General features: G+C 39.8%; 1 protein-coding gene across 2 annotated transcripts in view; it reads right to left on the bottom strand.

Moving 5' to 3' along the window:
* Window positions 1–2,549: 2,549 nt before the first annotated feature.
* Window positions 2,550–26,343, bottom strand: part of ATL3 (atlastin GTPase 3) — a 46,769-nt gene continuing 22,975 nt past the window's right edge. For both annotated transcript variants that reach the window (XM_055580996.1, XM_055580995.1), the window contains exons 5-13: window positions 26,237–26,287; window positions 23,438–23,494; window positions 22,392–22,484; window positions 21,308–21,446; window positions 11,178–11,305; window positions 10,046–10,102; window positions 8,892–8,963; window positions 8,083–8,514; window positions 2,550–7,330 (exon numbers count right to left, since the gene is read on the bottom strand). In XM_055580996.1, coding sequence (XP_055436971.1) covers window positions 7,244–7,330; window positions 8,083–8,514; window positions 8,892–8,963; window positions 10,046–10,102; window positions 11,178–11,305; window positions 21,308–21,446; window positions 22,392–22,484; window positions 23,438–23,494; window positions 26,237–26,287 — 1,116 coding nt within the window. In that variant the 3' untranslated portion in view covers window positions 2,550–7,243. The remainder of the gene's footprint in view (window positions 7,331–8,082; window positions 8,515–8,891; window positions 8,964–10,045; window positions 10,103–11,177; window positions 11,306–21,307; window positions 21,447–22,391; window positions 22,485–23,437; window positions 23,495–26,236; window positions 26,288–26,343) is intronic.

Below are 26,343 nucleotides of genomic sequence, written 5' to 3'. Positions count from 1 at the left end.
CACCTATTCCTGCCTCTCCTTAATCTATGCTTTCAATCAGCCCAGACATCACTTTTTTTACTTTTTTCTTCTCCCCCCACTAACTGTGCCAGGAAAAACAACACCCCTACTGAGAAGCAGGGAGGTCAGGAAGTGTAGTTTCACCTTTCACACAGCTCTCAAAAGTGGAGCTCTCTAGGAAAGGCCCCAAGAGAAGTTACCACGTGTTGCCACCACCATCAGCAACAAAGCAGTCCATCCTTAAGCCCCATTCCAAGTCCATCACCATGATGTGGGTGGACGGCCAAGTTCAAAACAGCCAGGACCAAACTGCTATCTGCCTATGAAGCCTCTTCCAGTCTTTTCTGCAGCCACAGCTATGGAGGCCCATTCTTCTTGTGACAGGTGGAAAATATTAATTTTTCATTATTTGCCATCTCTCCATTCTCTGCCTTCTGAGGGTTCTCCTCCAGGAGAATCCATTGTTGTGCTGTCTCTGAGGAAGGAGTAACTGAGAAAATGGCACAAGGTTATATGCCAAGAGGGCTTCCCTGGTGACTCAGCAATCAAAAATCCACCTGCAAAGCAGGAGATGCGCGTTCAGTCCCTGGGTGGGGAAGATACCCTGGAGGAGGAAATGGCAACCCACTCCAGTATTCTTGCCTGGGAAATCCCATAGACAGAGGAGCCTGGTGGGGTACAGTCCATAGGGTCACAGAGTCGGATACAGTTTGGCAACTACAGAATAACACGCAGAGCAGAACTAAAAGACTCTGCAGGGATTCTGAGCAGGTGGGGCAGGTATGAGAAGCAAGGCCAGGGCAAGAGGAGAGCAGGAGGGGAGGAAGTGTGGGCAGACAAACCGCATTTAAGGGAGCAGAATCCACAGAGCATTACGTGACTTGAAAGCTCTGATGCGGAACAGCAACTCCAAACCAGATGGCTCCTCAGGGAAAGGTACCCCACCAGCCAAGTGAATAGGCTTTTAATCTGTATCCAGGGCACTCAGGGCAGGCGATGTAAGTACACTGACTCGTGACAGTTCGCTTTGACCAGAAAAATCAGGCTTTTAGGAAAGGAAGGTGAAGTGTAACTTCCTCATGAATTGCCTAGGTCTGCAACCCCTCAAGTCCTACTTTAGAGGTGAAAACAAACCCCTATTGAGAGGCCCTGAAGAGCTTCCACTAGTAAATGTGCAGCATAACCACCTCTATTTCCCCTTAAATGCACATTCCCGAGAAGTTCCAGGCTCTCATTCCACTAAATGGCCAGTCTGGGGAACTGAAAACTGCAGAGAACGTTTGCTTTTGTCCAACATTCTTTCATTTGGTGACTCTGCTTGATTCTGGTGGAGCCACGAGTCACAGTACCCCCCACCACCCTGAGTAGGGACACACGTGACCTACAGCTGGCTCATTATCATGCCCCAGCCCTCAAAGCAGCCAGGGACCCTGGAAGGAGCATATGACCCAAGGCAGACCAGTCAGAATCTTCCTCTAGGATAGAGGTTTGTATGTATATAAAATACACACAAACATTGTAATAGGTAATGGGTCAAAAAGCCTCTTTCCTCTGGGGACAGTAAAGTGGAATGATGTAAGCCTGGAACCATCTGTTCCTGCCCTCCCCAGCAGCGTGGAAGAAATCTACAAGAGCAAACGATGCAGCCACTGCAAACAGGAAATAATAGTCCTGTTGACATTTGAATTCATGCCAGTTTAACTTCTAGACATCCAATTACAAGCAAATGCTTCCTCATTTAAAAAATTCTTCTAATTATTAAGTTAATTAGCATTGGACTTATCTTTGGCAAACTGTTAAAGTAGTCAAAGGCAAAAATGTCCATCAATGCACCAAAGAGAAGTCATAGTTTGCTTGACTTCTCCTTACCCACATGACCACTTTCCCCACCCTGCTCCTTTCTTCCCCCCCAGCTTACACTGATGAGGGCCAATACTCCCCATACTCGCCATATTACATTAACTTGTGAGTTTGCCCCTTTCCTACTAAACTGTGAACTCAGTGCAACACCCAGCCTGGTATGATCAGGGATGGCTGGCTACTGACCCCACCCAGTGTGTTTCAAACTAGGAAAGAAATCTTTTTATTGTAGGGCTGAATGGGGTTTGTACAGTGATCTGTCAATATTTGAGTTCCAACAACTTCTTCACTGCCTCCAAGGTCGTCTATAAAAGGGCAAGCTTTCAGTAGAGCTTTATTTACCTCACCCCACTCCCAGAGACAAACCATTTAACCAGTTGGCTCCAGATCGGGCAACTAAATGAAAGTCCTCCAAATTCAAAGGTCCTCACAAGTCCATGTAACTATAAAATCTGTGCTCCATTTTATGCAATACTGTCAACAGCACAGCCTTCTCTGGCATTATGCTAGAGATTACGATACTAGTGCGGTATTACTTTGCAGGACAGAGAAAGCCGACTCACTCAAACCACATTACCACTGCCACCTTTGACACCAAGTTTTCATTCCCTTAGAGATCCTATTCACTTTACCAAGCCCAAATCTACTTAACACATCTTCCCATATTAAAGAGAAAGGAAAAACACAAGTAACATGGTGCTGTGATCTTTATTCCATTAAATGACCTTAAAACTAAGAAATAGAAACATGCTTTTATACTAATAGCATAATCTAATCCATTGCACTTTTTAAAAAGTATATTAAATTTTAAAGCCATTCAAAAAGTCTAGGAGGAAGAAAGTGCTTTTAACAAATCATTTTTTTGAAAGAAAAATCAGAGAAGAAAATTTGTATACGCTCAAAATTAGTATTCACTCCTTTAAGGCTTAAGTCCATGACAGCATTTATGTATCTAAACTGGAACACTTTGGGAATCAGATGCATCTTCCCCTGGTCATAAGAACACTACATTTATAATTTGAGTTCTGGCACGTGAGACTCCTTTCGCAAGAAGAAACATTTCTTCTAAAATCTTTCTGCCCTTAGATTAATCTTGAAGGCCCCTGGTAAGGGGTACTCTGTCACTAATTTTCAAAATTATGATCCTCTCTGTCCTTTTTGTTCATTTTTACTTATGGCTTACGGTTTTCTGTGCATGAAAAGATTCAGAGGTTCAAGTCACAGTGCTCAATTTTTGCTTTTTCAAAGAAAAACAACTTTCAAACTAGTTTTTAATCCTAAGTACACCTGTTGGTAAACAGGATACCTGTACATTCATTTTTCAGAGAAGGCACGAGGACTTTCTAATTTAGAGAAACATTTTCATAGAGCTTGGGTAATCCTCTGGACTAAATGCATCCTTGTTACTCCTAACTCTCAGAGAGTGTATCTGGCAGGAGACCACCCATTCTGAACCTCAGGCAAAAGGTGTCCACTTGCCTCCAGGCAACGCTGAATTGCACTTTCCCATCCCTCGGAGCAGCCTCTCCCACTGTGCTCTCTGAACCACCTGTGATGCTGTTTTTAAAAGTGGTGATTCCAGGGCCACAACCCAGACCCAGATCCACTGAGACAATCCCTCGGTACAAAGCTAGCAATTTGAATTTTTTTAAACATCCCTCCCAGGGCTGTTTTATGCAGGTCAAGATAGAAGACAGCCACCATTCAAAACACAGCAACAATATGACTTCACAGAAGGAAATCTACTCAACTGCAAATGGTCTCTTCACAAATGGGCTTCGGAATATCATTTTAAAACACCACCTACACAATAGTTGGTATGTTAGTAACTGAAGCTTTTCTTCACTATGCCCCTATTCCTTGACTAAAATTGTGATGGATCTAAATATTAAGCCAAATGATGCAACCTGTGTTGGCTACCTTAGATGGCAGCCATCCTAAATAATCCTAAATTACATTTCAATAGTTCCATGGGGAAAAAAATAGCTCTATTAAGATATCCATATAAGTTACATTATTTTGTTTAAAAAACCAGGGAAAAATAAAACTATTTGTTTTTTAATCACTTTTGCCTGGACTTAAATCAACCACGTAGTTTTTCTGTAACTCATACATACTTATCCAAGACACCATTTTCATAAGCCAGGTGGAACGCTGGGTATGACCTGTTAAATGCACTGCCAGTACGAGGCAGTTTGTCTGTTTGTTCACCTAAAGCATTTTACTTCACAAAAGAGAAAAAAAGGAAAGACCAGGCAAAACAAAAACAATACTCAGAAGCAACTCTACCAAGTGTGAAACTACAGAGACCTCCACATGACAGCTTTCTTGATATACTGCTAAAATAAGGTATGACTCTGAGGCTGTTTCATCATCTTACAAGATAGTTTTCCCTCATTCTGTCTATACATCAATCTAGAGAGTCCTCAGTGAAAGAACTGAAATTTTGATTCTATTATTTTCACTTAAAAGCTAACTGGAAGTATTAAAAAAAAAAAAAAAAAAACTTAACCTCTCCTAAGTGGTCATGTATGAATGTGAAATTTGGACTGTGCAGAAAGCTGAGCGCCGAAGAATTGATGCTTTTGAACTGTGGTGTTGGAGAAGACTCTTGGACTACAAGGAGATCCAACCAGTCCATTCTAAAGGAGATCAGTCCTGGGTGTTCTTTGGAAGGAATGATGCTAAAGGTGAAACTCCAGTACTTTGGCCACCTCATGTGAAGAGTTGACTCATTGGAAAAGACTCTGATGCTGGGAGGGATTGTGGGCAGGAGGAGAAGGGGACGACAGAGGATGAGATGGCTGGATGGCATCACCAACTCGATGGACGTGAGTTTGAGTTAACTCCGGGAGTTAGTGATGGACAGGATGGCCTGGCGTGCTGCGATTCATGGGGTCGCAAAAAGTCGGACACGACTGAGCGACTGAACTTAACTGAAAATGAATTCTTTTCACAGAAAATCATGAAAACCTTTTATATGTTAGTAGGAATGTGCCAACTAAAAATGCTTGCATGGAAAGGCAAGAGTGGCAGAGAAACAAACACCAGGAAAACCTTACAGTCCTAAGTAAAGTCCCTGACCCACAAACCAACAGCTGAGGGGAGGTAAGAGGAAAAAGGCATTCTTTGCAACCTGGTCATAAACCTCCCCAGGACTACTTACAGCCAGCAATGAGAATGCACCTTTTACTGGAAAAGTTGATACAAAGTCATCAATTCTCTTAAAAAAAAAAAAAAAAAAAAAGGAAACTCATAAAAATCCTCACTGAGAAAACTATAAACAATTTCCAGAGGCAGAATAAGACCAAAAAAAAAAAAAAAAAAAAGGCTTCCCCAGGGTAATTAAACATTATTCCTTTATGATCAAAACAGAAATTTGGTGAATTTAAACAGTAACCAAAATCTAAGGTTTCATTAAATCATACATGATTGCATGTTTTTTATTTTTTAAAAATCTAGTATTTTAGTATTCAAGTTTTAAACATAGCATCCTTTTCTCATCATTAAAAGTAGGATAATTCTAGACAACTCTTCTGAAATCTATAAACATGCTTATACAGTGCATTAAAAGCTAAGTATGTCAACATCTGTAAGGCCTTTAGCAAATAAGTATCAATCTTCAGGAATATGATAGGCCACCTGAAAATGCACCAAAATTTCAAAACTAAGGTTTTAATTTAATAAAGCTAAGTATTACTGATATGCAAGTAAACAGTTTTTAGAACAAGTTGGAGTTTTTCTAAAATTTAACCATGACTGAATAAAATAGCAAGAACTTCAGGGCAAGATGGTATGTAAATGTGAAAAATACATTAAGCACTTAGAATTAATTCAAAACTTACAAAAATACTTGAGTGGTAAAGTGTTAAAATAGTCAAGAAAAATACTCTTTGATAAAGAGATGACAGACTAGAAAAGACTTTTTTCCACCATCCATTCATACTTCACGTATATAGAACTTACACTTGGAATTTGCCTATAACTCCCTACCTCCCTCCCACAACAATAGAAATTACCTTAAGAATTAAGGCTCATATACCTGAATGCTTATATAAATACTTGCAGGCAAGTTGTATGAAGTTTTAGAATCCACAACAATTCACCATGATAAACAAAGGAAAAGGCAACTGGTAGACAAAAATTTTTATCACACAATCAAGGTAAATAAAGAATTTAGATACTTCCTAGATATTATATATCCATACTTGGGTGGGACTTGGTCCTTACTAAGCCAAAGATATTTTAGAGCTACCAGACTAGTCACGTATAAAGTTAAATAAACGATGGTTCACTAAATAAAACTGACAGTTTTAGCTTCATTATTAAAAACATCAGACCATGAACAGGAGACTGCAAATAAACGCTGTGGATGAAGACCTGATGCACTGCCAAGCCACATGAGACGGGACATTGATTAAAGGCAGCATGTTTGGTAAAAATCCTTCCTCTAGTCCTTGATAAAGTTCTGTTCTCATGAATGACGACTGTGTGAGTTATGTACAATACACATATGTGTTATAAACCTACAATCAGCGAGTCTGACCAAGGCACAAGTTCAGATGACTTATCAGAGGTCACATGGTTCATTTAAACTCAAGTTTTTTCCTTAAAGTATTACACTCATTCCTTTTATTATGAGCAGCTCTGGTTTTTCAAGGCATGTCTGCCTCTTTTCTAGAAAGAAGCTATAGGAATGAATGAAGGCAAAAAAACAAAAACAAACCAGAATATGTTCTAACAAAACTGCAAGCCTGCCAGGAAACAGACCTTAAATTTCAGTGTATGGTTAATTTAAATACAATTTTTCCATATTATGTGGCAAACACAATTCTCTAATATCGTAAGATTTAAAAACCGTAATAGCATCATTTTTAGTCAGTCTTTAGTTTTGAAGCTTTTGCCAAGTTTTGTAAACTTTTAAAAAAAGGAATCCTTCTCAAAAGAGTACGGTACAAACTGACAGTTCATCTCAAAACAGCATCTTTCATGTGAATGTCCTCAATTTCCTCCCGATCAAGTCCTCGAAAGCATGGGTTCAATCTTAAAAGGCACTAAGCGGCACATAAAGGACTTAAAATCGCATTTCCATTGTTCTTTTAGCTTTCTCCCCCATAAAGTGCACAAAGCAGAGAGTAATAAGAAAACAGACACAAGCTTGGATCTACACCAGCAAGGAAAAGAAACGCTTCCAAGGGAAATGGAAGTGTGTTTAAGAATTTGAAACCACAGGAAAAGTCTGTTCATTTATTAGTGCCGTGTTTCGGCTCTTCCCAGATGGTCCCGGGTCTGCGCTCCTGGAGACCTGGGCCTGTGGCCGTCGCAGACGCCCAGAAATCAGAGGGAGCTAGAAGGGTTCTTGTCTGATCCTCTCATTAGGATGCTACTGAGCTTTTTTATCCGAGGGTGGTCTCCCAGCAACTGCATCCCTTACAGCAGCCTGAGTGGAATTACCGATGTGAGAAGTGGCCTGCAAAAGTCCATTTATTCAACATGTCAGTTAATAAAATTACAGCACAGTGTCAAAACAGCAAGCCATTACAGACAAACTTTCAAAAATCTCTGTCTACACTGAGACAGAAAAGTAGGGAATGAAAATGCAGGGGTCAGGGAGCGTTGTGGCGACTGCTAATGCCCCAGAAAGTAGGTCAGCTGAATCTTTAGTGGATGGGCAGCTCGCCAGCCTTCACTGCAAGCTTCTAACTGATCTGTTCCTGCTACTCAGAAAAACAAAGCAGTCTCAAATCTGTATACCTGGAGATCATGTCAATGTCAAGAGCCACTGGTTTGATGAAGCGATTTAAGTGAAAGAGATGCCATCCACTGGTAGATCTCAAAACAGAACATTTCGCTAAATTCATATTTTTCAAAGCTCACGACTTTCAGTGAAGCAAACTAACCTTGGATATAGGAGATAATCACACAGGAATTATGTCTGATGAACACATATTTAAGTTTCCCGTGAAGAACACAATGTATGTTAACTTGTAAAGTTTTTTACATTAATGAGCAGGTTTTAAGCATGGAAACAAAATATTAGGTAGGAATAAACATTAACATCTTAAAGAACAATAATAAAACATAAGACCTATCAAAAAAAAAAAGGTATATTTCTCATGCCTTCTATCACTGTTGAACTCTTCCAAATGGAGATATTTTACAACAGAAGCACGGATATCTATCTGTTATCGACCATCAGCCTCCTGGGCTGGCACCACTTACCTGCTCTAATACATACGCTGCGCCAGAATCAATAGCACCGCCCAGCTCACGATACTGACCAGAGTACCTGATGTACCCCCAGGTGAGAAGCGCTATTAACAGCAGTCCAACCATACAGTTGAACAGCTGGGCCACCACCTCAAGACCAATAAAGCCAGTGAGGCCGGAGGCGATGTACAGAGCCACGATGCCCGTGAAGAGCACTGCGGGGGTTCGGAAGGTGCTGAAGACGTTCTTGCTACTGTTGTGCTTGCAGAAGTTCTCGTACAGTTCCTTGATCTCCTCCTCCAGCTCCTGCTGGTAACGAAGGCTAAAATCCTTCCCACCCATCTTTTTCGTCTTCTTAAAATGGTCCAGAGCAAGCTGTTTGAATTCGCAGTGCTTCTCCTCTAGAATGTCTGGAGACAGATAAGGTTTGTCTCCCCCACAAACCTGACAAGAATAAAGACAGAACGCGGTAAAGAATCCTTCAGAAACAAGTGCCAAATAAAACAAGTGAAAACGCTGAAAAGCTTAGAAAATTTTAAGATACTAGAAACGAACTTTAAAATGATGACTAAGGTCAACAAAAGTCTGGGTTCAATTCTTCTGAAAAGCACACTTACTAACCGGGGTGATATTGATCAGTGAGAGCAGTGCCACTGTAAGAAAGTCAGACAGGGTCGTAATTAAAAGGCCCCAATAACCAGGATAACCTGAATGTTGCCTCATCATCATCAGATACACTAAGCAGGATCAAGCTTGGACTTCTGAAGTTGAAAATATTGCCCAGGTTAGATATTTCAGAATAAGACTTATGTCCAACATACCTCTTCCATGTTGTTGTAATAAACATCCTTGGCAGAGGCTGCAGCTGCTAAATTGTTGGCTTCAGCAGTGGCCTTTTAAGAAAGGAAACCACAAATTATAAATTCTTTCTCTTTTAATATTCTTCCACAAATAACCAAACAGAAGTTCTGTTTCACTCTATTCCCCATTCTTCTTCCTTTATGATTCTTCTGTTATTTTTCAGGTTTCCACAAAGTCCAACTGATTAAATAAAATACACCTTTTCTGCCAGATTTTCCGCCAAAAAGTATTCTCATACATAAGAATCTTTGTCATAAAACTAAACCTCTGAAAATATTTCCTTTGCTTCAATTTTGTATGTTATGAGATAGATGTAACTCAGAAGAGAAAAAATTTATCTTTACAATACCAATCTCACATGCTAACTCCCTTTGTGAAAATGTTTGTCTACTAAAGAAATAAACATTTGGCAATAAACAACCTTATCTTCAGCACATGTAAGTCAGAAATCGTATGTATTCACAAAATGACATCTTGAAAACATCAAAATGTTGATAATAAAACTTGCTGAAAGTGAAAAATCTGATTAGTAAATAGATAAGTCAGGACATGTTTTACGAAAATAGACAACAGGCAATAGGAGAATGATTTGTCTAACGGAATGGGGTATGTTTAACCTGCGTACAATACTTTTTGGGGGGACGCTGTTCTGTTCTAACTCCACCACCATGAAAACAGACAAAAAAATCTGAAGTCAGTCACACTGCTGAAAACATGCTAAACGTGAACAGACCTCAGCATAATGAAAAAGGGGGACCTTCCCTGGTGGCTCAGTGGTAAAGAATCTGTCTGCCAATGCAGGGACACAGGCTCGATCCCTGGTCCAGGACGATTCTACACACCAGGAGGCAACTAAGCCTGTGTGCTACAACTGCTGAGCCCATGCTCTAGACCCCGTGAGCCAAAACTACTGAACTAACCCCTATGCCCCAGAGCCCAGGCTCTGCAACAAGGGAAGCCGCCGCAGTAAGAAGCCCAGGGCACTGCAACGGAGAGTAGCCCCCACTCCAGAAAGCCCTCGCGCAGCAACAAAGACCCAGCACAGCCAAAAATAAATACAAGTTTTTTAAAAAAAGAAAAGGGGAACTACCAGGACTGTCAAAGAACTGCTTACCTGAAGCATGGATTTGGGGTGAGGCAGATCTTCTCCTTGGTAAATTTTAATATACGCCTTAGAATATAAACAGAAAAACAGTTATGAAAAACGCCACTCATCATATTTAACTGCAGCTTACTTTTCAGAAACAGTGACCGTACAATTGCATTTTCCTAGAGACCTAGATCCACACCCAGGAATTAGCAAAAACACAGCACACCTCTGAGTGCATGTTAGCATTTTTTTAGTTAACTAAAAATGTTCTCAAAGCAGCACACGCCTACCAAGGCTATGGCTCCCGCCAGACTCCCCATGCACGCTGGCCTCACCACTGCCTGTGGGCAGAGTGACCATCCGCCGTGAGGTAGTCGTGTCACATCTAGGTGCCGTCTCCTACTCACAGCAACTTCCTAACCACCTCCTCTCCACACCATCTTCCATGAGGAACAGTCTTCCTTTAGCCACAGTAATCACTCCTCTAAGAGAGTGCAGAGAACATCCATTTGGTGGCTAGACCAATACTGCCACCCAGTGGCCTACTCCTGGAAGTACAATGGAGTCTGAAAAGGCTTTTCCTTCCAACTTCCCCCAAGCTTTAAAATACCTGAACTGCTAATGAGGTGGATGAAACTGGAGCCTATTATACAGAGTGAAGTAAGCCAGAAAGAGAAACACCAATACAGTATACTAACGCATATATATGGAATTTAGAAAGATGGTAACAATAACCCTGTGTACGAGACAGCAAAAGAGACACTGATGTATAGAACAGTCTTATGGACTCTGAGAGAGGGAGAGGGTGGGAAGATTTGGGAGAATGGCATTGAAACATGTAAAATATCATGTATGAAACGAGTTGCCAGTCCAGGTTCGATGCACGATACTGGATGCTTGGGGCTGGTGCACTGGGACGACCCAGAGGGATGGAATGGGGAGGGAGGAGGGAGGAGGGTTCAGGATGGGGAACACATGTATACCTGTGGTGGATTCATTTTGATATTTGGCAAAACTAATACAATTATGTAAAGTTTAAAAATAAAATAAAATTTAAAAAATAAAAATAAATAAAATACCTGAACTGAGTTAGTTCATAACATATATCAGTTTCACCAAAAGTCAAATATTTTAATAATGAAAACCCCATATTTACCTTAAAATACTCCAGCAGTCCCCGACAGGTGACTTTTGAGCCATTGATCTCCTTTTCCATTAAGTTGGCTGGGTTTAATACATGCAGTATCAGTGTCTGTAACTGCTCTTTGAATTCACTGGCAATGTCTGTCCGCAGGACCAAGAAAAAGGAAACAATAAGCCAAACAGATTTATTCAGCCAAGGGGAGCATAAAGCAATCTTCGGTCCATCTGGTTGTTCTAACACCTCTAGCTGAAAGGGAGCGGCAGAAGTCCCAGACTGTGAGCCAGGCCCTTTCTGGTAAGGACCAGGCTGCTGACGGTCTGTTCTCACGTGACTGTGCGGTCTCCTTCCCTTCTGCAGAATTAAGTCCTCTCTAGTCCAGAACAGAATATCCAGAATATTGCTACCCTGGTTTTCACTCTGCGAGATTCACCTCTACTCCCTACACGTCCAAGAAATTTTACTTTTTATTTTACGGGACTTCCCTGGCAGTTCAGTGGTAAGGACTTTGCCTTCCTATCAGGAGGTGGGGGTTCAATCCCAGGTGGGGGAACTAAGATCTCACATGTCTTGTGGCTAAAAAGCCAAAACATAAAACAGAAGTAGTGTTGTAACAAATTCAATAAAGACTTCAAAAATGGTCCACATCAAAACAAAAAAAAATCTTAAAAAAAAAAAATTTTCATTAACATATCTTCAGGAAAATCCTTATCAACCCTTTAGGTTCTCCCAGACCAGGCCTTTGCCACACCCTCACTCTCCCCCTTAAAAGCATTATAAATTGCTATTTATCCATTTGCTTTACTTTTGTTCATTTTTTTAACGTTAAAGGAAGCAGAAGCATCTGAATCTCATGATATTTATTTTCCATTCTCTCCTCAGAGAGGTTCTCTGCTGCTGCTAAGTCACTTCAGTCGTGTCCAACTCTGTGCGACCCCATAGACAGCAGCCCACCAGGCTTCCCCGTCCCTGGGATTCTCCAGGCAAGAACAATGGAGTGGGCTGCCATTTCCTTCTCCAATTCATGAAAGTGAAAAGTGAAAGTGAAGTCGTTCAGTTGTTCTCTGGGCCACCCCAAAGGGAAAAGACTACTATTTCAGGAAACATGACAGCTGCTTTCCAGCTTCTATAGAGTTCCCACAGAAGGGTCAGGAAGCTATTAAACAGAGCTCTTTCCTCAAAGTGAGAAGTAGCTGGCCCAAGTATGAAAATACAAGGAATCTGATTTATATGATCCAGCATCTTCATAATTCAAGTTATTGAATTCAACTAATTCAAACTATCAGCTAAAAATAAAGTAGACAGGAACCCACATAAAGGTAGGAACTTAACACTGCAGAGCCCAAATTTACAAAATGGAGACAGTCTTATGTATTCATTTAACAGATTCTGACCACCTTTTTGTGGCAGGCATTGTTGTACGAGTTGGGAATAGAGCAGTGAATTAAACAAAAGTGGTTTACTAAATTTTTTCCAGCTACAAGGATCACCATAAACATCTCCACAGAAAAAAACTTCAGGTTATTTTATTTCTAAAGATTATAGCATCTTCTAAGAGGAATTACCAGGTATGTGAGAAAAATATAAATTTCTAGAAAATATTCAAAACTATTAAGAAAAATAACAATCATCCATAAAACCCACCATCAGACAATCAAAATTAACATTTAAAATACTCTCCCCTTCCTTTTTAAGGCTCTTATATATTGCTAAACTGCTTTTGTAGAAAATTGTACCAGCTTATATTCCTATCACCAACATATGAGAAGGCTTGTTCATTACTATGAGCTCACGAGATTTTTATTGCTTTTAAAACCTTTACTGACTTGATTGGCGAAAAATCGTATCTTGCAGCTTCTGCTTCTGAAAGTACTAAACATCAGAAAATCGGAAGGGAACTTCTTCCTAACAAGATCCTGCAAAAGATGTATTCTATTCCATTGTAGACTTGGAAGTCTACAAAGAGAGTCTACAAAGAGAGCTGCAAGGGGCTGAGTAGGTGGGGAGTGAGCTGAAACCACAGCACTGAGCTAAGTACATGTGAAGCTGTGGCTCATTTGAGGCCATTCACTATAATGGGGTAACAAACTTTGTGCAAAAATAATTCCTGAATTAAGCTGGATCCTGAAACAGGACTGGGCTGGTAAGCCCCTGGCTCCCCGAAGAAGCAAACACAGATCAAATCTCCTCTGGAGAAAAAAAAAAAGATCTGAATAAAATAACAAAGAACAACACAGAGAGATCAGATGATGCAAAATAAGGAAGAAAACTAAGATATGGAAGACAGAATACAAGGTTCACAACTTAAAACAGACATATAGAATCTTGACATTGCAGAGAAAGAACACCCAATCGAAAACTAGACAAGAAGAATTTCAGAGGAAAGGAAACATGAATAGAAATAAATACATGAAAAGATATTCAACCCCATTAGTAATCAGAGAAATGCAATTTAAGATCACAATGAGATACTATTTTATAATCAGTAATTTAACAAAACTAAGATGGCTGTTAATATCAAGTGTTGCCAAGGATACGGATCAACAGGAATTTTTTAACACTGATGAAGGGAGTGTAAACTGGAATAAGAACTCTGGAAAACAATTTGGCATTACCTAAGGTGAAGATATATGTATTTCAATTATCTATCAATCCCACTTTTAAGCACATAACCTGGCAAACTCCCATATGTCCACATCCACAAGAATGTTCATAGCAGTGCTATTCATAATAGCAAAAAAACTGGAGAAGCCCAAGCTTCCACTGAGAATAAATTGTTATATTCACAGAATGCTCTATTATCCTACAATGAAGCTGAATGAATTACAATCGCATGCAATAATACAGATAGCCTTAAAAATAAAGCACACAAAGACGGTAACGACAACCCTATATGCGAGACAGCAAAAGAGACACAGACGTGAAGAACAGACTTTTGGACTCTGTGGGAGAAGATGAGGGTGGGATGATTTGAGAGAACAGCATTGAAACATGTATATTACCATATGCAAAACAGATGGACCAGTGCCAAGTTGGATGCATGAAGCAGGGCACCCAAAGTTGGTGCTCTGGGACAACCCAGAGGGATGGGGAGGGAGGTGGAAAGGGGGTTCAGGATGGGGGGACACATGTACACACGTGATTGATTCATGTTGATGTATGGCAAAAACCACCATAATATTGTAATTAGCCTCCAATTAAAATAGATAAATTAATTTAAAAGAAAACAAAACTAAAAAATAAAGCTCCCAGTGAAAATGCAAATTGGCCACATAGTATATTTTTATAAAGTTCAAAAAAAAAAATTGAAGAAACTTAGCAAAAGACTGTTAAGTGAATCAAACACAAGGGCTTCCCTGGTGGCTTAGCTGGTAAAGAATCTGCCTGCAATGAGGGAGACCTGGGTTTGATCCCTGGGTGGGAAAGATGCTCTGGAAAAGGGAGCAGCTACCCACTCCAATATTCTGGCCTGGACAATTCCATGGATAGAGGGCCAGGTGGACTATAGTCCATGGGGTCCCAAAGAGTGGGACATGACTGAGTAACTTTCACTTCACTTCACTTCACATACAAGTAATAACTTTTTTAATTCAAGGACAAGACAGCATAACCAAAATTTAGAATAGTAGTTATTTCTGTGGAGAGGCAGGGAGAAGGAAAGAAGCATACAAATATAGAAAACAGCACTGATAATGTAGTTTTCCAGCCCTTGGGCCAAATATGACAGCTAACTATATTTATAAATAAAGTTTTATTGAAATATAACCATGTACATTCATTAATACAATTGTCTATGGCTGCTTTCTTGCTACAAAGTTGATCTAAGTAATTGTATGGCCCACAAAGTCTAAAATATTTAGTTTAGTCCATTACAGAACGTGTGCCAATTCTAGCTCCAGATATTAATAGTAAGTTGGGCAGTGGGTTGATGATATTCATTACACTTCATACCTTACATATATACATTGTGTATATTCTCTCTTGTATGTAATACTGATGCATTCTTTTGGATATCAAATAGCATATTTAAAAATTTAATGGTAGATCATTCTTTTAATTTGCTTTTATTTATTTTATTACTTGTTAGGCCAAACTCTCTCCCATATTTGTTCATCAGCTGATTACCTTTTCAGTGAACTTTTAGGGCCTTTATCTTAGTCACTCTTCAGCAAGTAAATAAACATATTCTTTATGTATACTATGATAACTGAAATTTTTCTCCATTTTGTTTGCCTTTTTACAAACATGCATAAGATTATTATGTATTCAAAACTATAGCACTTTTTCTTGATAATTTCTTTTATTCCTTCTAATTTTAAAGAGTCCTTCCCCAATTCCAGAGGTCAAATAAAATTAATTTTTCCCCATGCTTTCAATTTTATAATTAGAGTTTACTTATGCTCACAAAATTGAAATCTGCATGAGATTTTTTTTCTAAATAGTAACATATACTTCTAATCACTGATTTCTATACCATCCTAAATAATCAATCATAAGATCTCTTGACATCAAAAAATATTTGTTTTTTAATGAGATACCTAAATAAACAGATACCAATCTTCATCTAAATACTCTTAATTTCATAGTCCTCTCAGGGTGGAACCAAAATATGGCCCTATAAGATGTTGATCCCTACATTTAACATTTGATAAAGGTGACATTTCAACCATGAGGACAATTGGACTCTTCAACAGTGTTGAGATGCATAGGTAGTCATTCGGAAAATAAGCTGGATCCAAACTGGATCACTGGAAAAGACCCTGACCCTGGGAAAGATTGATGGCAGGAGAAGGGGACGACAGAGGAGGACATGGTTGGATGGCATCACCGACTCGGTGGACATGAGTTCGAGCAAGCTCTGGAGGCTGGTGATGGACAGAGAAGCCTGGCGTGCTGGCGTCCATGGAGTCACAAAGAGTCGGACACGACTGAGTGACTGAACTGAATTGAACTGTAACTGGATCATAAATTATAATGTGAAGAAATGGGACCCCAAAATTTCAAGAAAGAAAAAGTGGGACAAATTCTTTAAAACCCTGAAGTGAAAAAACAAAAAAGTGTACATATTAATAACATGCTATCCTATGTATATTTATATTTGCTTTGCATATACTAAAGAAACTCTGGAAGCCTACAAAAAAGAGACTTTTCACTGAATACATTTTAATCCTTTTTGGGATTTAAAACATGTGACTGCATTATCCACTCAGAAAAAACTTTTTTTTAAAGGTTTCAATGGTCATCACACTGAAAAACTGAGAGCTTCAGAAATATTTCACACGAGAAACAGCAGGATCTATAGACAACACAAATGGTATTGTCCATGGTTTTACCCAGATTTAACAGAGCCTCAGCAATTAATGTTTCTATGAAGGCTGTACCAAAATATGAGTTTTAGGCTTAAGAGCAGACAAGAACTATTGTCGCATCACTTAGACAATTTCAATATCTCACGGCGTCCAAGAAGACTGCTCCCTACAATGTCTTCTGTTTCATTTCTAGCTAAATATCTCAGTAGTTACTATATTATGTCTGTCTGCTCTAGTAAAAAAGGAAGACAGTTTTCTTTATGGTGATGGCAGTCATCCTGTGTCTGTTGAAAAGGAGTCTCAAAGATGAGCTAATCTCCTAGCTAACTACTGTAGGAAGCGGCAGCTTAGCACTGATTATACCATAACTAAGACTGTGTCTGGCAGGTGTTCACCTCTGAATAAATGGTTATTCTTTTAAAAAATAAAGTAAGACCAGTAAAACAATCCCTGAAGTAATTAGGGGAACATTTGCAGAAACAGCTTCAGAATGCAGTTCTTAATAAATTTAAATGTTCTACAAAAACTACATGAAGGTCTTTTTCTGGATTACCCCTAAACATTCTCAGGCTAATGTCTTATCCAGGTTATATAGAGCAGAGCTGCAGGAGCTCAACCAAGTCAATGTACAAGTATATGCTTGAGAAAATACAATGTCTAGGTAATTTTTTTAACTCTGAAAAATGTTATCAACTCTACTTAAAGGTCCCCCACAACGAAGTATACATGGTTCTCAGCCAAGCACTTGCTAAATATTCACAAGTCTCACACTGTTTGCAATGGAACATCCTCAATTTGCTCTTCACTCAAAACCCTTCAATATCTTCTTTTAAAGGTTCCCTAAAATTACAAATACCCACATACCTTTGCAGAGCTAACAAGAATTCTTCATCAACAACCCTCCTAATGACTATAGTTCCCTTAACAGACACACAAGGGCAAACCATTAACATTTTTTTAAAGTGAAATAAAAAAGGAAATTTTTATTTCTCAAATCCTTCCTTTTTTAAAAACAACCTCATAAATATTCAGTTTTAAATAATTAGGATCATACAATATATGCTTCTCCGCACTTTCCACATTTAACAACATATCATGAACATCTTTCTATGTAAATACAGATGGATCCATTTATCTATTTTTTCCTTTTAAATGATTTATTTTCATCCCTTTGTGAGATGTACCATAATTGAACCAATTCCTCAGAAATATATATTTGGGTTGCTTCCAATAATTCACTGTTATAATAATGCAACAGAGTTACTCTTCTTGTCCACATATTTTAATCTACTTATATATGCATAATTCTTTAGGAAAATTTCCTAAAAGTGAAATACTGGATCAAAAGTTGTGAACATTTACAATGCTGCTAATGTGGTACACAGTATACAAATTTGTACCAACACATTTGCACTTTCTTGATTATTGTTAGGCAACACATATTTTCATGAATTATGCCTTGACCATCTGTATTTCTTCCTTTGGGACTTGCCTTTCCATGTAGTAAAAAAGAATTTTAACCCTAAAAATGTGTTTTATAGTTTTATCACGCATAGTGAATAATTATAAGACCAAAGGTTGCTTATATAGAATTTGTTCCCTATTTTATAATATGAAGCTTAGTTAGCACCCTGAATGTTTAGTGACAAACCCTTCATACCTGTAAATCTGTGTACTCTGGAGTGTCCCCCGCTAAAATGCATGTCTATCTGGAATCTCAGAATGTGATCTCATTTAAAAATAGAGGCTTTACAGATGTGATAAGTTGAGATCATACTGGATGAAAGTGGGACCTAAATTCAAAGAGCAGTGTCCTTGCAAGAAGAGAGAACACAGAGAAGGTGGCCAGTGACCACAGAGGCAGGGAGCAGAGTGATGAAACTAAAAGCCAAGTTATTCCAGGGACTGCCAGCAACCACCAAGAGAAGGACAAGACAGCTTCCCCTCAAGAGCCTCCAGGAAGAGCCTAGCCTGACAATATCCTGATTTCGGAATTCTGGTCTCCTGAACTGCTAGCGGATGAATTTGTTAAGAAATCTAGTTTATGGCAGTTTTTTACAGCAGTTCCTAGGAAACTAACATAAAATACATACCCAAGGGTGATAGAAAATTTCAAAAATCAAGGTTACAGAACTTTAAAAAGCTCTTCCTGTTAAAATACATACCCAAGGATGATAGAAAATTTCAAAAATCAAGGTTACAGAACTTTAAAAAGCTCTTCCTGTTTCCTAGAATAACATAATGAAAATTAATTTTAAAACAGAATATTCTGAAATATTTAGATGTTGAATAATATGGAGGAATGTCATGTTTGTATATTATGTATGTTACTCGCAAGGAGATCCAACCTGTCCATCCTAAAGGAGACCAGTCCTGGGTATTCACTGGAAGGACTGATGCTGAGGCTGAAACTCCAATACTTTGGCCACCTCGTGCAAAGAGCTGACTCACTGGAAAAGACCCTGATGCTGGGAGGGATTGGGGGCAGGAGGAGAAGGGGATGACAGAAGATGAGATGGCTGGATGGCATCACCAACTCGATGGACGTGAGTTTGAGTGAACTCCGGGAACTGGTGATGGACAGGGAGGCCTGGCGTGCTGCAATTCATGGGGTCGCCAAGAGTTGGACACAACTGAGCGACTGAATTGAACTGAACCGATGCCCAATAACCTGAAACCACCCTAAAGCAAGACAAAAGGTATGAGGAGTCACTCCCACCCATCTTCTCTTAAACATCTTCAGTTAAGATTTCACTGGATAGCTTCCCTACCAGTGATGAATATACCAGAGTTCAGATTTGGTAAATGCACGTCTAATAATGGAGCGTTAAAATCCTAAAGAACACCTTACCTACAAACTCAACTTTCTCACCTACTCAACTCAGAGAATTCACTCACAACTGCTTTTGTTTCAGAACCAGTGTTGCCTAAGCGGATTTCTCTCCAAAGGCAGGCCCCAACCTTGGGTTTCTGAACTGCCAACCTACAGGCTGTGAGAGTTTCCCACTCAGGAAAGCTGCCAACCACATGAAATGTCACACAGGTGGCAAATAGAAGGTAAAGGTGAGCCTTTCAGATTCAATTTTTTTTTTGCAATAATACCAGCTGGAATGTAAATCTTAAGCTGAATGAGCATATTAACTTTCTTGAATCCACTGAGTTACATAAATTGAAAATTATGCATTTTATGTTTAATACGAAGTAATAAAAAACTTCCACTTCACAAGGCAAGTTCTAGTAACTAAGCAGTGTAAATGCTCTAAGTGACTTGCCCAGTACAGCAGAACTTTGTTCTAGCACACTACAGCTTTGAGCAAGAAGGATCTGGACGTGGATCTCTGCCCCACCACCTACTAGCTGAGTACTCTGAGCAAGTTATGTAACTTTTCTAAGCCAGTTTCTTCACTTGTAAGATAAAGCAAACAATATCAGTTCCATGGAATCACTGGGAGCATTAAGTATAAAAGTAACTAGCACAGTGGTGATGCTCTAGTTGTGTCTGACTCTTTGCGACCCCGTGGACTGTAGCCTGCTAGGCTCCTCTGTCCTTGGGATTCTCCAGGCAAGAATACTGGAGTGGGCTGCCATTTCCTACTCCACATAGTGCTGCTGCTATGGTCTGAATGTCGGTGTCCTTCCAAAACTCACATGTTGAAATTCTAACCCCTAAAGGTGATAGTATTAGTAGGCGGGGCCTTCGGGAAGTGATTAGGTCATGGGAGTGAAGCCAGGTGGGATCAGTGCTCCTATGAAAGAGATCCTACCATGCTCTCCAGCCCATTCCCCCCAAAAGGATACAACCAGAAGTTTTAAGGCCAGAAAGACAACCTCACCGGATCATGCTGGCACTCAGATCTTGGAAATCCAGCCTCCAGAACTATGAGAAATGAATTTCTGGTTTTTATAAACTAGCCAGTCTATGGTATTTTGTCACAGCAGCCTGGAGAGACTGACAAATGGCCTCTAAAAATGGCAGCTATTATTGCAATTTTACTAGGAACCTAAGAAGCTCAAATGGGCTTCCCTGGTGGCTCAGTGATAAAGAATCCACCTGCCAATGCAGGAGACTTGGGTTCAATCTCAGGGGATCTGAAATATCCCCTAGAGAAGGAAATGACAACCCTCTCCAGTATTCTTGCTGGGAAATGCCCTAAACAGAGGAGTCTGGTGGGCTACAGTCCATGGGGTCACAAAAATAGTCAGACTGGACTTAGTGACTGAACAACAAAAAAAGAAGCTCAGAATTAATTTACAAACAAAAGTGTTTGGTTAAACCCATGTGTAAACTGAGGACTAGCCATTAAATGACCCAAGGTTTCAGTGAGGAAGGATCAAAAATAAGACAATGGAACCCAAGAGTCCCACCTCTGATTCCTCTAAGCTAGCGTCTGGTTAGCACTTCCTGATAGTAACTCATGACCTAGCATCAAGTTTGCTATAATCACAAATAAAATGAAAACAATAGCCACGCCATGCATCATACCACCTTTGTTTGGGACTTTAGTTTTACTTCATAAAAATGAGCTAACTAATGTTAAGTCTTCCTTTATCTAGCATTTTTATCTCTTGTAAACCAGGAATCACAACATCATTCTTAGAAAGATCATTAATGGGTATTACCACAACCATTTCAGATGGAGAAACTAAGATAATATAATGCTGATGGTCACACTAAGGCAGGAGGAAAAAACTGAACTAGACTCTAAACACTATCCTTTCTAAAGTAACACAGTATTTCTGTCAAGGACTTACTATTCATAACTGATATTTTCTGGTCACTCTTTTTAATTCCAAAGATAAAAATCACATGTATAAATAACATCATTTGCAACACACCTTTCAATTTGCCATCAAAGTCAGGGCTTGTGGCCACCTGAAGTCCCGGATGTGGTAGCAGAAAACAGGAGACGCTGGAGAAACATGAATGGATGTGATTCCGGACATTCTGAATTTCTTCATGCTGGTGTTCTTTTACCTGCCAATAGAGGCCAACAATTTACAAACGACCACGTGTTTCTCCTAACCAGCACTCACTCGTATAGGACAAAGGAAAGAAGACTTTCCGACTCTAAAAGATCACAGTGGCCCAGGTGCTGTCCAGTGAGAAAACTCAGAACCCTGAGAAGCAATAAATGCATAAATTTGATTAACTATGGCTTGGCTCCTAGAGCTATCAAAGAACAGGTACTAAAGAGTTTCTTAAAAGAGTATTGCACAAGACTTAGGAAGAATAAGGAAAGATTTGTGGGCATGAAGGACAAGGAGAGGCTTGTGGGCACGAACCAGTGAGCAGTAATTGACAAAGGACCCCTGTGTTTTAATTTTGGAAAACAGGCTAAGCCTGTTTGTATCCACACCAGAAACCAAAAGCACATATAGACTCACATGTGAATTGTGAAATGGAAATTGCAATCAAAGCTTGGGTTTTTGCCTGGGGTTTTTCTCTCCAATCCCTGTGAGTTATATACACGGGTTCTTTAACCTTACCATGAATAACATCAGTTTGTGCTAATTAATATTCCTAAGTATTTAACACACAATGTAATTTTCCATAATCTGCTTTAAATACAGTGGTGGAGAGTGGTTTAGTCGCTAGGTCGTGTCTGACTCCTGTGACCCCACGGACTGTAGCCAGCCAGACTCCTCTGTCCATGGGATTTCCCAAGCAAGAATACTGGAATAGGTTGCCATTTCTTTGTCCAGAGGATCTTCCTGATCCAGGAATTGAACCCAGGTCTCCTGCATTGCAGGCAGATTCTTTACCAACTGAGCTAAGAGGGAATCCCTTTAAATACTTTGCTAAAGTATTAAAATATTTTAATACTTTAAATATTTAAAGTATTTAAATATTCGCTAAAGGCAAATGAGAAAGTTATCACTACTTTTAGGTAATTCCTCAGAAGACTATATTTCTATTTACCTGTAGACGCTTTTCCAAAAATGACATTCCTCCCTGTAATCCATAGTTGTATTCATAAGGGAAACTCCAGTCTCGAACCAGGAACATCAGCGTCTATTTAGAAAAAGAGCAGAACGCATTATAAAACTGCATAAATGTATTTTCAAAATAACCATTGAAACACTTCTTCCCAAAATGCCACCTTCTTCAAAAGGGGCAGGAGAATGTGCTAAAGGATTTATCTACCCAATCCTACCCTGTAATGTCTTGCTGCTGCTAAGTCGCGTCAGTCGTGTCCGACTCTGTGTGACACCATAGACGGCAGCCCACCAGGCTCTGCCATCCCTGGGATTCTCCAGGCAAGAACACTGGAGTGGGTTGCCATTTCCTTCTCCAATGTCTTAGAAACCCTATAAAGACTAGAAGGACATGTATAAGCCATTTGTGAGGTCAGTATATCCTATCTGATATTTTTGTCCTCATGGGTTAAGAGGAAGAGATTGATGAAAATAGACTGATGAGAAAATGCTACATTCAGGGGTCTGCTCAAAAGGCAAATATGAAGAATATGATGAAGGACAAGATAAAAAAGAGTACTAGCTAATCATAAAATGAGATCTGTTAACATCAGACAGGAAAAAAAACTAAAATAAAAAATAATGCTTAGAGATCCTTTAATCTTACTGAGGTTACTGTGCATTCTCATCCTCATAAAGCAATTAGCTAAAGCTGGGGTCAGCAAACGTTTTCTGTAAAGGGCCAGAGAGTAAATATTTCAGACTGTAGCAAAAAGCAGCCATGGACAATACAAATGAGTGTAGCTGTGTTCCAATAAAGCCTTCACTATGGCCAAGTGACATTTAAATTTCAGATTATTTCCACATACCATGAAATATTATTCCTCTTTTGATTTTTTTTCAACCATTTAAAAATGTAAAAAAAAAACCATTCCTAACTCCAAGGTCATATAAAAACAGGCAGCTGGCCATACTTGGCCTGTGGATTATAGTTTGCTCATCTATGAACTAAAACAAAGATGTGACTTATATTTACAGTTAACAGCCTACCTGGAAGGGTTTTTGGAAAATTTCATCCATCGCCAGACGACCATATTCTGTGAAGAGCTTTAAAAAAGAAAAGTTATGGTTTGTAAGACAATATTACATAAAATATTTTAATGGCTATTCTTTAGCAAATAATTCTTTTAACAGACTGAATACTACTTATATGAGACCAAAATTCTACACTCCCACAGGAGTCATGAATCTTAAAATAATCTAGACTATTTCTCTCTCAGAAATTCCTCATTCCAATTCATTAGCAAACCCAAAATCCAACCATGTGCAACTTCCACATGGCTTAGAATATTGCAACAGCTTCTCACTGTGTCAGCCCCACAGACTCTCCTCAATAAGCAGCCACAGCGGCTCTGTTATACAGAAGGTTAGTCAGACCACACGAGGCCTCTGCTCAAAACCCTTCAACCTCACTGTGCATAAAAGCCAGACCCTACAGAGTGATCTGGCCACACTGGCCCTCCTTGATGTTCCGCAAACTTGCTGCACGCACTGCCGTTCTAAGGCCTTTGTTCTGATGCCTCCTTCTGCCTGCAATGTCCTTCCCCCACACACCTGAACAGCTACATCACTCCTTCAGGTATTTACTCCAATGACTCCTTCCTAATGAAGCCTCCCATGGCCATCTACCTAAAAACATTACACCTCTCCACCCAGTATTTCCTGTCCCATGTCCTTTCAAATTTTTCTCCTCACTTGTCTATCTAACACACTATACCTTTACTTATCTTGATTAGTATCTGTCTTCACTGCTAGCATTTCAAGTCCATGAGGGCAGGGACGCTCTGTGCACTATGGGACCTCCAGCACCAAGGACAGCATGTACCAGACCTGTAGGATGCATGCCGTTCGGATGACCCAATGAAGGAATTCTTTAAAGTTAGGGTTTACACATTTACCTCTATTTCTTCATGAAGCTGCACCAAAAAGTATAGCAAAATGAAGTGCAAAAGTTATAAACTCACAGGACAGAGAGGAAGAGAAAGGGTATGAAAAAGAAGAGTTGTCACATACACTTTGGAAGGAGAACAAATGAGAACTGTCCTGCGTTTTGGCTTTCTCCACCCCTCTAAGAATAAGAGATCTATGAGGCAGGGGCCAAAAAGTAACAAGCAGAGTCTCTCAGCAGAATCCCTGAAAGGCTCAGAAATTAAAGCACCAGTTACCCTGAAAGAGGAGGTGAGGGAGCGGGGCTGATGATTAAGGAAACGGGTGGAAGTCTTTATATATATTACATACACATATCACTTCCAGCTTCCCCAACTGTGAGATGATACATTTCTACGTTTTAAGCCACCCAGGTTGTGGCACTCTGTGACATGTGTGCAGTAGTCCTGACACATCACTCATGCCTAGTCATTTCTGCACCCTCTCACTGACTGGACTACAAAATCCACCAAGAATCCAGTCTACCTCACACACTAGTGTGTCTACAGCACTTGGTCCACTGCCTCACACTAATTGTTGTTGCTGTTGTGTAGTTGCTCAGTCAAGTCCGACTCTTTGCAACCCCACAGACTGTGGCCTGCCAGGCTCCTCCGTCCGTGGGATTTCCCAGGCAAGAATATTGGACTGGGTTGCCATTTCCTTCTCCAGGGGATCTTCCTGACCCAGGGATCAAACTCGCGTCTCCTGCACTGGCAGGTGGATTCTTTACCACCAACCCACCAGGGAAGCCCTCACACAAATTGGGTATTTCAAAAAATGTGTGAAAGAAAGGAGCTTAGAAAGGGGTCAGTTTCAGGTGAAAAGGTATCAAACTCAAGTTTTGATGGATATGTATCACGGAGCAACAGCTCTCAACCACTGAATGATGGCACTGGTGTAGAACCACCAATTATGAAGTACAAGTAACTGCTAATAGAAACATTAAGAGCCAAAATTTTGGAATTATTTTTTTAAAGGAATATAAATTAAAACTAACTCAAGGTAATCTCTATAATAAATGACACCCCCAAGACTCTCACATTCTGATATATTTCTTGAATGTCAGTGGGAGGAGTAGAATTCGAGAAGCATGCCAGACTGCATCCAACTCTGGGATACCCAATGAAGAGGATTTTACAGGAAACACATGTAAGAACTGCTGCTATGGAGAGAGGACAATGACTAATAACAGTAACAGGTTTAATAAGTAACAGCTAGCACATATTAAGCACATACTGTTTTCTAGGCAATGACCCTATGCCTTTTATAAATATTAATTTATTTAGCCTCACTTGAATTACTGCAGTAGGTTCATAAGCAGTCTCACTGAATGCATCACTGCACCTCTAAAAATACACTCTAAACACAACAGTCACCATGATCCTTTTATCACATGCCAAGCAATATCCTCTGATCAAAACCTGGCTCCCATCTCACGTAGAGGAAAAGCCCAAGTCCTTACAAAGCAGGGCATCACTGGAAGCTGAGTGCCCGCCTCTCTGACGTCATCACGCGCCCTTCTCCTACTCATCCTCCAGCCTCATCCACTGGCCTCCGTGCTGTTCCTGGACCCCACCAAGGACACTCCACCTCAAGGCCTGTCTCCCTGCTGTTTCCTTCCCTGCACCACTTTCCCCCCAAAATATCTGCAGGATTTACCTTCTCACTTTTTTCGGGCCCCTGCTTAACTAAGTAAGAGCACCCCTGACCACTCCAATCATAGATACACAGAGTGAAGGATTACCATGAGCCCACACCTTCCTCCACATTTCAATCTTTTGCTGAAACTACTCAGTTGTAAAATGCACCTTGGCCTTAAAACTTTTAAATGACATTATTAACATTTTTATGAGGAATACATACCTGCAGCTGTTGAAGATCATCTTCTTGAATGTTCTGGGACAAATTATAAATCTAGAAAACAAAAATTCAGATTGATACTACTCTAGTCTACTTCAGATGAATACCAA

The sequence above is a fragment of the Bubalus kerabau genome, chromosome 5 (assembly GCF_029407905.1).
Source record: "Bubalus kerabau isolate K-KA32 ecotype Philippines breed swamp buffalo chromosome 5, PCC_UOA_SB_1v2, whole genome shotgun sequence".
NCBI classification, from domain to species: Eukaryota; Metazoa; Chordata; class Mammalia; order Artiodactyla; family Bovidae; genus Bubalus; species Bubalus kerabau.
Note: the sequence above shows the minus strand (reverse complement) of the source record. Positions and strands in the feature narration are given on the sequence as shown.